This window comes from Acomys minous (genome assembly GCF_964271855.1).
Source record: "Acomys minous genome assembly, chromosome: 9".
Taxonomy (NCBI): Eukaryota; Metazoa; Chordata; class Mammalia; order Rodentia; family Muridae; genus Acomys; species Acomys minous.
The window spans coordinates 56,165,010-56,179,648 of record NC_140490.1 but is presented as its reverse complement, the minus strand read 5'-3'; the positions used below and the strand labels follow the sequence as shown (position 1 = coordinate 56,179,648).

Sequence of the window (14,639 nt, the reverse complement as noted above, 5' to 3'; positions counted from 1 at the left end):
TATACCTCAGGGGGTCGGGGGGTGGGGTGGGGCATGGGAAAGGCTACAGAAAACCAGGCTGTGCTGGCCAGCTCCTCAGCTGGAGAGCCTCCGTTCCTTCCCTAGCTCACACTACAGAAGAACAGCCACCAACTTGATCACTGCAAAACCCATCACTTCACCTCTGTCTGTCCCCTCGGGCTTTGCCCTCCTTTGTCTTACAGTAAAATATTTATAGGCCTATCAAAAACCAGTCATCCTGTGCGGTTTGGATCCCATCTCTTGTGTAAACACGTGATTCTGGGCCATCCCTCTGCGCGCCACAGTGACTGTTTCTCAGTCTCTCCCATCAGCACATGCTACCTCCCCTGCCCCCTGTCAAACCCAAGGCTCCGAGGCCTCTCCCTTCGGTGAAACTTCTCTTTCATTCTAGGCTGTAGGCTTCCACCTCTGTGGCCCCTGCTCTGTAGGACTACTAAGGAATAATATTAAGCCTCTGAGAATGGATACACAACCTGGGAGTGTCGTCCCCACCCGCCTGCACTGGTTCCATATGAGGGCTTTCAGGACACTCCCTGGCAGGATGAGGCCCTGGTGAGAGGCTGCAGGAAGAGAGTCGTCAGATGCAGTTTGGAGGCCAGAGCTAAGTGCGAGAACTCCTGGACAGAACGGGGCCAGTGGCAGTAGAGGATGAAAATGGAGGCCTGGAAGAAATAGCCGGGGGATGGTAGAATGAGCTGCAGGGTCAGACTAGGAGGGGGTGGGGGTGGGGGTTGTGGGGGGAGGGGGAGGGGGCCTTGTGGGAGGAAGTATGTCACTGTAGAGGTGACCTTTCAGGGCTGGGTATGGGAGGGGCTCCTAGGGTACAGCCAAAGCTTGGTACCACAGCCAACCTTTGTTTAGTCCCTGAGCCACTTAGACCCCAGGTGAGAGGCAAACCTTTAGCCTCTGGCTCCTGCTTATCTCACAGCCTGGATATCAGGATTTACAGCCTGTCCCTAGGCTGTGCTGGTCACTCCTCTCCAAGGCCACACGCCATCAAGAATTCCTTGCTCTTTCCTTTAGCTCCAGTCCCAGCACATGGCTTCTCAACACGTTTCTTCAACGTCCTCTCTGCAAACTCACGGCAGTCCTCCTGCCTCAACCATCAGAGTGCTTGAATTATAGGCATGCACCACCACACCTGGCCGTGAGCTCTCACTGTTGCTGCCTTAAAGCGATCACCATCCATCAGAACTCTGTTCAGCATCTGGAACCCTCTCCTCATGTCCACAGCTAACCAGTTACCGTATACTCTTCACTTTACCCAGGAGATCACTGTGCGGCCTCATCTTCCCTTGTGTCCACAGTCACTGTTTCAGTTGTCAGCCAGTTTCCCTTGCCCGAAAAAGTAGCTTTACTATGAGTCTATGGGGGCCACTCCTATTTAAACCACCACTGCCACATTCCTATTTTTCTTTAAAATGAGTTAGCTGAGTTGCTGAGGATGTCAATGTCAACTGACCCAGTGCTGTCTGGGCCTCCCCTCCCCTTGTACTGCACCTGTCCAAAGCCCGCCAGGTCATCCACTCAGCCAGGTAATGAGACCCCTTCCGAAGACCAGGGCTGTCTGAACCCCTGTGGGAGGTAATGGTGGACCTCCTTGTCCAAGTGTTCTAAGTCTCAAGCAAGCAACACATTTCTGTTTCCAGGTTCACATAGGACCTGCCTTATAGCATTCTCAAGTTCACATAGGACCTGCCTTATAGCATTCTCAAGTTCACATAGGACCTGCCTTATAGCATTCTCAAGTTCACATAGGACCTGCCTTATAGCGTTCTCAGGGTGACTATAGACAGCAGTGTGATAGGGTGACTTACGTGGCACGTCTCTTGGAAAGGTGTGCATTCCACACATGTCCTCGCACATGACTGATTTAGGTGTAACACTGACTTTGGGAGATGAAACGCTTTGCACATTTCCACCAACAGGCCTTGTTGATCAACACCTATGCTTTCAGCTTTGTTTGGGGATTTGACAAAGGGATGGATTGAGCGGGGCAGGGCAAATGGGAAACCAAGCAGGATATAACTTCAGTAGGTCACAGGTTTGGTGTGTAAGCACAGGGACCTGATTCACATTTCCAAATCCACATTTTTAGATCTGAGTAGTGCTGTATGCTCGCAGTCTTGGTGCTGTGGGGATGGAGGCAGGAGGGTCCCTGAGCTCACTGGCCTATCAGCCTAGCCTATTTGGTTAGTGCTAGGCCAGTGAGAAACCCTGTATCAAAACCAACGTGGATTATTCCTGGAGAGGAACACCCAAGTTTGTCCTCCACCTTAGATATTCAAGCACATATACACATGCACACATACAAATAGGTTAATTTCAGGACTGAATATTTAATCATGTATTACTGTCAGTTCACATGGAAATAGAGCATTCTTTATAGTGGCCATCAAGATGCCCTACCAAGGTCATGGACTTTGGGTGATTTTCTAATCTTGGTCTGTAAGAAAGAAAGAAAATGATGTAAAAATAGGGACCAAAGACTAAAATAGTGATTATGGTGAAAAATACACCATTACTTGGCATATTTGCCTGTCACTGTCAAGAATTTGTCATTTATATCAAACTATGAGACCCTAAAAAGATGAAACTTTTCAACACATTGTGTGTGGACCATCCTTAGTGCAGACCATCCCTAGTGCAGACCATCCTTAGTGGGAGCCATCCTCAGTGTGGGTCATCCTCAGTGTGGACCATCCTAGGTGTGGGTTATCCTCAGTGTGGACCATCCTCAATGCAAGTGATTAAAATACTACACCACAGTCTTCTTAACATTTAATAGGCTCCTAGTTTAGTTAAGTGAAGATTCAGCTTTGAAATTAAACCTACAAAATCTTCTTGCAAATGATGAAGCAAAAAGTAGACACCTGGGGGTGGAGATGGATGGCTTATTGACTAAGAGCTCTCGCTGCTCTGGCAGAGGACCAGTGTCCCAGCACCCATGTCATGTGGCTTACCACAACCTGTAACTCTAGCTCCAAGGTGTGCAAAGCCTCTGACCTCTGTGGTCACCTGCACTCATATGTATATACCCACACACAGACACATACGTACGTGAAATAAGAACATTTTTAAAAGTTAGACATCTGGGATTGTTTCTCAACCCCAGAGTTCCAGTGTTTCCACTGCCAGAGACAACTGGGCAGATCAGCACCATAATTTTGAGGAGATGTAGAGGAAGTTCAAGCTGAACTTGTGATGGGTACACTGACGCTAGCAGGTCAATCAAGGCTTCAGGCTTAGTCATGGCTGAAGCCTGCAGGGGCTCTGGAGTTTTCACACAAATGGACTCACCAGCTAGGAGCACCTTGTGACCTCTTTCCCTTGTTTCAAAGTCAACAAATCCATATACATAAGCCTCAAATTCAGTGTAAAAGTAAATGTGTGAGTAAACAAATGTCTCAATTGGTAAATGTATAAAGATTATATAAAAAATTTAAAATAATTCTAGAAATAAACTCCATAGTTTGCTTCTACAACTCAGAGAAAATCCATGCTGTTTTAGAAATCAAAACTCCTGAACAGATTTAATCTAGTATTTGCAAAGAGATCATATGAAATCACTATGATTTTTCCTACCTTTCCAATTTTAGTGTATGCACTGCTGAAGCTAGAACACCAGTGTCCTTACAGTCAGCCCACAAGATTGCGTGCATACAGCCCTCGGCTACATGACTGGCTGAGGCTCTTCTAACATTACAGATTTTAGGATTTCATGTGAGTGGAGGGAGTTGGTTTGAAAACAAGCATCTCAGCTCAGAACCCTTGTGGTATCCGGCTTACAGCTCCTGTGAGGGCTGTAGTTCAGAACTAGGGCGCACTTAGTGGAAGGATTTTGTATTGCTTGTTTGTTTTTTTAGTTTTTCAAAACAAGGTTTCTCTGTGTAACCTTGGCTGTCCTGGACTTGCTTTGTAGACCAGACTGGCCTTGAACTCACAGAGATTCACCTGCCTCTGCCTCCTAAGTGCTGGGATTAAAGGCGTGTGCCGCCATGCCTGGCTAGGATTTTGTGTTGCAATCTGTGCTGCATGGCAAAACATAGTTTAAAAAAAAAACCCAGATGTGAGACCATCTCAAAAATAAGATAAAAAACAAAACCTGTTTTTGACACAGGATCTCGCTAAACTTTGCAGCTAGCCTCCAGGATAGCTAGGTGTTTTAGGTATGTGCCAATGTGCAAGGTCTACAAGAAAACTGTGATCAAGCAACTATTTTATACTGGGAAAGTACAAAAGTTCATATTTATCTTTTTTATCTTAAATAAAAATATAAGGGGAGAAAAAATTAAACATTATTTATATATATATTTTAAAGATATTTTTTCTTTGAATGGAAGGAAAACTTACCTTGGTCTTCTGCCTTTCTCTCTGGGCATTCTAATTAAATCTTCCAAATGTCTATTTCTCTCTTCCAAACTAAAGGAAAAAACGATTGTGTTTTACACAAAAATGGACTTTTCTAGATGAATATTTTGCACATTCTTTGGAGACTGTCTTAGTTACTCTTCTATTGCTGTGAAGAGACTCTATGACAAAAGCACTTAATTGGGGGCTTGCTTATAGTTTTAGAAGGTCAGTTCATTATCATCATGGCATGTAGGAAGCATGCAGGCGTGGCACTGGAGCAGTAGCTGAGAGTTTTACATCCTTATCCATAAACAGCAGGCAGAGACAGAGACTGAGACTGGACCTAGCAATGACTTTTGAAACATCCAAGTTTCAAAATACCAGTGACATGCTTTCTCCAACAAGGGCACACCTCCTCCTACAAGGGCACACCTCCCAGTCTTTCCCAAACAGTTCCACCAACAGTGAACCAAGCATTCAAACACATGAGCCTGTAAGAACCATTATTATTCAAACCACCACAGGAACTCTGAGTAGATACTATAAGAATTATTTCCTAAGATTTTTATCTATAATAAAATTACCCTGTTACATATTTTATGATCAGATTTTCTCATAACTAACACTAAATCAAAGCTAATCATATGCTATCTGTCCATCACACAATATAGGAATCTTGAGTATTTTCCTGGCTACTCAGAACTTGGTCAAATTTTCCCTTTATATGTTCTGGGGCTAAAGATTATATATGGTGCACTGTAATACAGCCATAGCAGTGTGTGTTAACAGAGCCCCTCATCTGGGGCTGCATTACCACAGGTAAATGCCTAGTGGTGTCACTGGTCACAGCATTCTGATGGCCTGTTAGAGATGTGCCTGTTTTCTGTTTTTCTGCATTTCGAAGGAGAGAGAGAGAAGATTCAAGCAAATGAGACATTTAGAATCTCAAATACACTCTTCAGGACACATAGTCAACATGTTGAAAACAAACACTGCTAAAAGCTTCAAGGGGGTTGGGAAATACCAACTCACCTACAAAGGCAAACAGCACATGAAACCTCTCAAAGGAAATTGGGGGGGGGGGGAGAAATAGAATAGTATGTTTCACATCCTAAAAGCAAGTAACTTCCAAATAAGATTGTTATATACAGCAAGTTGTCTTTTAAAATGGTAGAGAAATACAGATTACTTCAAGAGAAACACAAACTAAAACAATTCAGGGCTACCAAACCAGCATTGCAAAGGATACTTATAGGAACCCTAAATATAGAGGAAGAGTCTGAACCAAGGAACACAGTAACTCGCAAGCCCCTCATATGACTAGGAGAGAGAGAGAAGAACAACTAACCATCCAATTAACCAGGGAAACAACCAACTGAATTACAGGAGTCAGCACATAGCTCTAATAAAAACCCTAAGTTAAGTGGTTTAAACTGTCCAATTAGCTAATTACAAGACACTGACTAGCTGACTGGGTTAAAAAAGAAGATCCAATTTTCTTTTGTCTCTAGAAAATGCATCTCAATGGCAAAACAAAAAACAAACTAACAAACAAAAAAACCAAAGCCGGTCACAGGGGCTGGAGAGATGGCTCAGGTTAAGAGGTCCTGAGTTCAATCCCTAGCACCCACATGGTGCCTCACAACCATCTATAATGTGATCTGATGCCCTCTTCTGGCCTTCAGGTGTACATGCAGGCAGAGCACTGTATACATAATAACAAACAAACAAACAAACAAACAAATCTTTAGTTAAAAAGTCACAGACTGAAAGTGACAGGATGGATATCAATCTATCAAGTAAATGAAAGTCAAACCCCTGGCAGAGCTCAGGGAACACCAAAGTTAGGAATAATGTAAGATGTCAGTGAACAAAAGTTCTTCTAAGCTTCAACCTGAGTACTATCCCAGAAGCCACAGTGGAAAGAGATAACTCCCAAAAGCTGTCTCACACACACACACACACACACGCGCGCGCGCGCGCGCGCGCGCATGTGTGTGTGCAAGCCTATACACTTAGAGGAATATGAAACAAACAATCTTGAGAAAACAAAAACCCAAACAAAATGCTAAGAATGTAAAGCAAATGTGTTTGCCTGGTCATGATGTAGCTCACTTCCATCCTCATTTTGTGCTCTTAGACCCATGACTGCCATTTACTACCATCATTTAGGCTGTTAGAACATTTTCTGTACCTGAATTTCTTTTTCTAAAGTTAGTCATTTTTGGAAAGTGACAAGAACACAGGACGATCTCTGTATTTACATTGTATCATAGAAACAATTTAAGTCATTTCTTGTCTTCCCTCTCCCTAACTTGGATCTGATATAAACCCTGACACACCAAACTCCCAGCCACCGCTGGTATTTTGTAAAGCCAAAGTTCAGGTTGGGTTTGGAATGGTAACAGGAAGGCATGGCTCTCAGCCCCCATCTGCTGGTCACTGTCTGCTGGATTCCTGCCTCCAGCTTTTATGCATGTCCAGTGGACTATGATAGGCCTTAGTTGTAGGGCTCACAAGCCAGCTAGGCTCCTCCCTTCTTGGGAAAAGTGTGAAAAGCTGGGGTCTGGGGGATACCCTGAGTTATTTCTAGCAGATCTGTTGTTTGGGATTGCAAAATAATGTTGGTATGGTTGGTTTTAGTTTTTTGAGACAGGATTTCTCTGTGTAGCCTTGGCTGTTTTGGAACTTCATCTGTAGATCAGGTTGGCTTCAAACGCAAAGATCTGTCCACTGTGCCCCTAAGTGCTGGGATTAAGGCATGCCACCATTCCTGGCTGCAAAATGACTCCTGAAGTATAAGGTGAGGCAGTCCCATGAGAAGGTTAGATCATACTTCTGACACTGTATATTGCAGTAGTGACAAGGCCAGTTCATTGGAGCTGCTGTGTCTACCCACAGTTGCCCCATCAGAGCTGGAAGGTTCCTCACCTGTGTGGGCTTTCCAGCATGGACAGCTGTTCTTCCCCTCCCTGGTTAGGGGTCTTCTGGCAGGTAGAACCAGGTGTCATGAATTCCTGGTGGTGGAGCTGTGGGCAGGTGATGCCCTGGCAGGAAATGGGTAGCTGTGGGGTGGCTCCCTGGGACAACAGTCACTGGTGCTCAGCAGTTCCTCTTCCCCATGTGGGACTAAACCTGCTACACAGTTGTCGCTGCAAGGGGAAGTCGTGTGAGCTGGTTCCCATTGCTGAGCTGTGGTCCAGCTTCCACTTGGGCCCATAGGTGCCCACAAACTGTGCAAGAGTGCAAGAGTACTGCCCTATTAATTCTGGGGCACAGGGTGGCCTTCACCAAAGCTGATGACCAACTGACTGCTATGCTCGCTATCAAGGCTCTCAGCACCTACTTGCCCATTGTGCCCCTCCCTGCTGCCAGGAGTCTACTGTGTGGTGGTTGTCTGTCCACTGGGTGGGGGTGGTGCCAACAAGCACAAAGCACAGGCCTGCTCTGTGGGTCAGCTGCACTGGCAGTGTGGAAACTCTACCCAGAAGAGGAGAATGGAGCCGAAGGATGCAGTGACAGCCACTGATTCCGGTGGAGAATTCTAGTTGGAGAGAATAAAGCCTTGAACTCCTGGATCTCTTCTGGAGCCAGCGGCCCATTCATCAACACAGCTCTATTGCCTTTCAGGTCTGGGGCCACGATCTTTTTGTAAGAGCTCTTCCAGTGACTGGACGGTGAGGAGGGCAGAAAAAGCCTCACTCACAGCCTGAAGCCCAAGGCCCGGGAAGATTTTAAAACATAAAGGAAACCCAAGACCAGAAGTTCCAAATTGCCTAAGATTCTTTTCCTTTGGATTAAATGTAAAGTACTGATGCCTTTAAAGAAAGTCTTGTATGCCAAATTTCTCCAGAAAGCTGAAAACCCTTGAATACAGCAGAAGGCAAGGCTGGGCTCTCACTCAGCATGTCCCCCAGAGGAAAGAAGCAATAAAGCAGCTTATTCTGAACCAGGGACATAGTTTTAGGCTATCCTAAACTACACACAGCCTTATTTTCCTATTTCTAAGAGTCAAAGAAAAAGGTCTTAGATAGGCCAGAGAATAAAATGAAACAGTAAATACTCACAAAAATTTAAAAAATTAGTTTTATCAACTTACTGTGCAATCTGAGAATGAGATATCTCAAGTCTTTGGTCAGCACATTTGATAATTTCTTCATATGATGTTACCTTGAGAAAATAAAAGTATTTGTATTTATTTTCTCCTTTTAAAAAGTCTTTACAAGTTGAAGTTTAATTAGTTGACTACAATAAATGAAAATGTTACAACAGACAAAGCATCCTTTTCCTTTTTGCGTATGAACAGCAGTAGACTTAGGCACACTCATCAGGCTGGAAATGTGAGTCCAGAGGCTAGACAGCTCCAGTGAGTGCACTACAGTCAACTGTCTTCCACACTAAGGGGTCAGCTAAGGATTATAGCCTCGCTCATTAAAGTTAATGCAGTTTTTTTGTTTGCTTTTTGTTTTTGTTTTTTAAATATAGAATCAGGCAGTAGATTTGACATTCCAAGACCAGACTGGGCTACATATGGAGACAGTGTCTTAAAAGACCAAAATGAAAACAAAAAGTAAAGTAAAACACAAAGTTGGCAAGATACTTAATTACCTTGAAGGTAAAGTAGTGCAATTAAGACTGTAAAGTGCCTGGAGCAGTGCCCTGGCCCCTTTCCAGCTCTCCAGCTAATGGGGGCACTTATGTGCATTGCCAGGGAGAAGGGACCAGTCTAATGTGGCTTGGCAAACCTCAGATCCCTTTAGTACTGGAGTTCTGTTCTGATGTGATGTTTTTGCTGAGTTTTATTGTTGTTGTTTGATTTGGGTTTTGTTTGTTTGTTTGTTTGTTTGTTTGTTGAGACAGGGTTTTTTCTCTGTGTAGTCTTGACTGTCCTGGACTCGATTTGTAGACCTGGCTGTTCTTGAACTCACCAAAATCCACCTTCCTCTGCCTCCTCGAGTACTGGGATTAAAGGTGTACACCACCATGCCTGGCTGTTGGATTTGATTTTTATGTTGAGGACCAAACCCAGGGCACATTCTGGGCAGCAATTCTGCCAACTGACCTGGATGCCCACCCTGGCATAATTTTTTTTAAAAGATGTATTTATTTATTTAGTATTATGTATACAATGCTCTGTCTGCACATACACTTGCAGGCCAGAAGAGGGCATCAGATCACATTATAGATGGTTTTGATGCACCACGTGATAGCTGGGAATTGAACTCAAGACCTCTCTAAGAGCAGTCAGTGCTCTAACCTCTGAGCCATCTCTCCAGCCCCTGACATCATTTTTGAAGTTTTTTTTCCCTGTAAGAAAACTTGTACCTTATTTATTAGGCTGCCTACATGTCTCCGGTATTTGTCGTTCTCCTCAATAAGTCTGCTGTAGTGGTCTTCTTTGCTTTCCAGAAGGCCTCCCAGCTTTGTGATCTATGGAGAAACATCAGGGAAAGTGTGACCTGAAAACCACCATGAAACAGATAAAAAAAAAATTGAAAGCAAGCTATGTTTTATTCCAATATTCGCTGAAATTGAGGTCTTATAAAGTGAGTCCTCACACAGGTGCCAGATCTGGAGGTAGACTGCATAGAGCACACAAGCAAGAATTAGAATAGATTTTAAAAAATCAATTCTGTTATTTTCTATTATGAAATATCTTTGTAAATAACCAGTCATGTTAGTACCTACAAACAATAATCACATCTAATTTTTATTCCTGCCTACCACATAGATAATGCATGCAGAGACATGTCCGAGTGTGAGTTAAAGCAGGGATGTCTGTGGTGATGCATGCCGAGGTCTGAGACACACCCTCCCTTGCAAAAGGTTCAGCTTAATGTACTTCATCGTCCATTGTTCATTTTTTTGCAAGAATACTATTGGAATTTAAATTTTATGCAGGTTGGCAAGATAGTTTAGTGGGTAAATGCACCTGTAGCCATAGCTGATGGTCTGAGGTCCATCTGCCAGACTCGTACGGAAAGGGAGAAGCAACTCATAGCTGTCCTCTGACCACCATGAGTGCCATCACACTTTGCATGCCAATATGGTTACACACGAGCGCGCACACACACATACACACACACTCAAATGTAATAAAAGTTTTAAATAAAAACTTGTTTTTTCTTGGAATGGCATGTAGGTTCATCAGAAAGCTTATTAACAATTTTCTCTGAAAGTTACTTTAATTTTCAAAGCAGCCATAGAAGAAAAACTACAAAACACTATCCACTAAATAGCAGTGCAAAAGTGATTTTCAGTCTTCTCAACCTTAAGTACACTTCTGTGTCTGTAGAGAAGGACGTATGAAGCGGTGGTAGAGTGGTGTTGCCATAGAAACTGCACCGTCCCTTCCTCTCCATCCTCCTCTCTGCACCCTTCCTTCCTTCCTTCCTTCCTTCCTTCCTTCCTTCCTTCCTTCCTTCCTTCCTTCCTATTCCAGGGATGGGAAAAAATCTAGAGTGGGACAGATGAGCTCTACTTCCAGGCTACTTTATTTTATATTTATTTTACTATTTTTTTTAATTGTGAGGCAGGGTCTCCCTAAGTTGACCATAGTCATGAACTCCTTCCCCAGCCTCCCAGGTTCTGGGATTATAGGCATTTATCTCCCCCTTTCTTTCTTTCATTTATTTATTTATTTTGGTTTTTCGAGACAGGGTTTCTCTGTGTATCCTTGGCTGTCCTGGACTCCCTTTGTAGACCAGGCTGGCCTCGAACTCACAGTGATCCGCCTACCTCTGCCTCCTGAGTGCTGGAATTAAAGGCGTGCACCACCACGCCCGGCTTTCTTTCTTTCTTTCTTTCTTTTTAATCTCCACTTTTCTTCCTTTTGAAGGTGAATGGCTATGTAATTAACATGTTTCTGCTTTTAAGTTATTTAGAAAGACAAGGGTAGACTTCTGTGCTGTATCAGAGACATCATCAGACCTTTTCATTATTGTGAGACCTATAGGACACACACAAAAGCTATAGTGATAAAGTTATGACAGTTCACATTCCCATCTCCAGAGACCTTTAAAAAACTTTGATTATCAATCAAGTCATACATATTTATGCAGCTAAATGAATGGAACAGGGGGATATTATAGTAAAGGAAACAAATCAGACCCAGGAAGATAAACACTGCATGTTCTGTTTCAGAGGTAGATGCATCTAAACAGTCGACGTGAATGTGCAGTATTGATACCTAGAGGGTGGGCAGGCTAGGGGAGAGACAGGCTAGCAGGGCATTGGGGAACAGGTGTCAAGACACAGATAGTAGGAACAAGATCTAATGTTCACAGTATCATGTGACATAGACTATAAATAACCAGAAGGGGGAGTGCTCAAGATTCCAAACACAAGGTTATAGTAAGAAGAGATTGATTTGATTAATACACATTGTATATGCACATTAAAATATAGTATGGGAAAAGGAAAAATATACTGTACCAACCCATTTTTTAAAATTCTCTGTAGCTCTCTAAACACCAAAATCAAGCCAGGCATGGTGGCATGCGCCTTTAATCCCAGCACTTGGGACAGAGGCAGGCAGATCAATGCAAAAGAGCCTGGTCTACAAAAGAGAGTCCAGGACAGCCAAGGTCACACAGAGAAACCCTGTCTCAAAACAAACAAACAAACACTCTATAGCTGTCTTAACACCAAAATCATGTTTTCATTTTCTTCTATTTTCCTACATTGCTTTGTTTCACCTGAGGTAAACTAAGAGTTATTTCCAACCATTGTTATTGAATGCAGCTATTATAGTGGAATACACAAAAACATAAGTGTGCCTTATCCACAGTGAAAAGTAGCACATATTTTGGAGAGCTGTGTGTGGTGTATACCTGTTAGCTCAGACCTTCAGAAGCTGGGGTGGGGCACTGTGAAATGAAGGCTGGCTTGAACCAGACAGTAAGTTCCTATCTCGAAAGAATAAATATGGGGATGGAGAGATGGCCGAGCAGTTCAGAGTGTTTTTGTTGCTCTTTTAGAGGACTCAAGTTTGGTTCTCAGCATCTCACATCAGGAAGCTCATAGTCAACTATAATTCTAGCTCCGGGTGATATGACACCCACTTCTGGCCTGAGGGCACTGGCATAGATTACATACACACAAATAAATCACATTTCTTAAAATAAATGTTTAATTTTTGGCTTTTGCATTTTGAGATACATATTTTACTAATCTAAAAACAAATCAAATTGAGCAACATTCATTTATAATCATTTTAAAAATTCATATTTATTTCATCCATCTTATGATGCATGGATGTCTGTATGCTACTTGCATGCCTGGTGTCTGCAGAGGCAAGAGGAGGGCATTGGGATTCTTGGAACTGGATTTACAGAGTTGTGAGCTGCCCTGTAGGTGCTGGGAATTGAACCTGGGTCCTCTGGAATTGCAGCTTAAACAATGAGCCATTTCTCTTGCTTGATATGTAAGTATAAAATGCTTCCATACTTTTGCTGGTAATAATGCCACAGTGCTGGTGTTAATATTTTAATGAACAATACTTTGGAGGTTGATAACTTCTTAAAATTTAATGGATGGCATTGGGTACAAAAAGGACCATAAGGCAATGGCCTGTCTTACCAAAAAATCAAGCTCCTCATTTAGATTGTGGTATTTATCCAGTTTGTCTGCCAGTAACACAGGTGCATCTCTGCCATTCCTGGCTTCTTCTGCATCAAAATCTGTGACCTGAGATTAAATACGTTTGTACATATTTCAGTACTTACCCACTCCTATCATTTCACAGTATCATTTTAACTTGAGAATCAAAGAAAGGGGTCTGGAGAGAAGGCTCAGCAGTTAAGAGCATTTGCTGATCCTACAGAAGACCCAGGTTCAGTTCCCATGTGGCTACACCAACGTCTGTAATTCCAGTCCCATGGGATCTGATGCCTACTTCTGGCCCCCTCAAGCATTACATACATGTATGTGCTGCACACACGTGCAGGCAAAACATTCATATACAGTGATTTTTTAAGACTCAAAGAGAAGATTGAATGATATGAGGCTGGAGTCATAGAAGTACAGAAATCTCTGGAAGGTGGTGCCTCGCTCCTTTAATCCCAGCACTCAGGAGGCATAAGCAGGCAGATCTCTGTGAGTTCGAGGCCAGCTTGGTCTATAGAGTAAGTTCCAGGACAGCTAAGGCCACACAAAGAGACACTATCTTAAAATACAGAAGGAAAAAATGTACAGAACTTAGAGCTGGAAGGACTTTAGTAAATTTGCTGAGAATATAAATATCTGCAGTGTACCTGCATGTTGAAAACAAAGCATGCTAAACTCACCTCAATGGTGTGATCTTGAAGTGCTTTTTCATTAGCAATTAACTCTTTAAGAGTTGCAATTCTGTTTTTATGTTTCAATAACTAGAAGAAAAGCATTTTATATTTTAGAGGGAAAGAAATAAAGTTGCCTACTAAAACATTTATGATAAAGTCATCCAATCATGCAAAGTCTACTCTTTAATGCCTAAATGATGTAATGACCTCAACCACTTTCCTGATAAAAAAGACTTCCTACAGCAGCCTAAGATTGCTGTGCTTATTAGCAAGACCAGCTGGCAAGTCGCCGAGAACCCCAAATTGTTTGCTTCTGTGGTCCCTGCTATGACTGACCGTGGGCCACAGCATATTGTTCAGACTGAACACCTGCCTGCTTTCTGCTGGGTGGAACTGTGGTACCTGAATCCCCCAGTAAAAATTCTATATGGACAAACAGTTTTACTGAACTTCTCTGGCGGATGGCCCTTCACCCTGTCATCACTCTTTAGTGCTGGGGAATTGATGCACAGACTCTGTGACTCCCCCAGGACATGTGGGAACCTGTTTCCTTCTGATACAGCCCCACTGTGCCTTTCCCTACCTGCCTTCTGATGTAAGACATCGTAGTTAGGAATACAGCTGGATGCTGAATCCCATCTGATCCCTGGAGTTCGTAGCAGAAGGCGAGAACCAACTCCTGAAAATAGTCTTCTGAAATTCACACATATACTGTGGTCCACGTGTGCTCTCCTCCCCACCCCCAGTTAGTAAGTACAATTTAATTTAAATTTTTGGAAAAGGCAATGGAGAAAATCTAGGTACCGCTGTTCTGAACCTTCTACCCAACGAAGAAATAAAGGATTTTATTTTAAATGCATCCAAGCAACAAAATGAAGCCACTATAAGGTGTGTCAAGAGAATCTCTTCTTTAGCAATCAGTAATCCCATGTGAAATTTAAAAAAATTGTAAAACTTTAAATTTTATTATACTTATTTATTTTG

The 14,639-nt window shown here is 42.9% G+C and overlaps 1 protein-coding gene across 10 annotated transcripts in view; it reads right to left on the bottom strand.

Moving 5' to 3' along the window:
* Positions 1 to 1,647: 1,647 nt before the first annotated feature.
* The window catches only part of CAGE1 (cancer antigen 1), a 39,484-nt gene continuing 26,492 nt past the window's right edge, over positions 1,648 to 14,639 (bottom strand). For 2 of the 10 annotated variants that reach the window (XM_084794895.1, XM_084794899.1), the window contains 6 exons: positions 13,662 to 13,742; positions 12,955 to 13,062; positions 9,700 to 9,804; positions 8,474 to 8,544; positions 4,375 to 4,443; positions 2,334 to 2,467 (listed from right to left, as the gene is read on the bottom strand). In XM_084794895.1, the coding sequence (XP_084651021.1) occupies positions 2,383 to 2,467; positions 4,375 to 4,443; positions 8,474 to 8,544; positions 9,700 to 9,804; positions 12,955 to 13,062; positions 13,662 to 13,742 (519 nt within the window). In that variant the 3' untranslated portion in view covers positions 2,334 to 2,382. Of the gene's footprint in view, positions 2,468 to 4,374; positions 4,444 to 8,473; positions 8,545 to 9,699; positions 9,805 to 12,954; positions 13,063 to 13,661; positions 13,743 to 14,639 lie in introns of all 10 variants that reach the window. The other 8 variants (XM_084794898.1, XM_084794900.1, XM_084794903.1 and 5 more) reach the window with 6 other exon arrangements.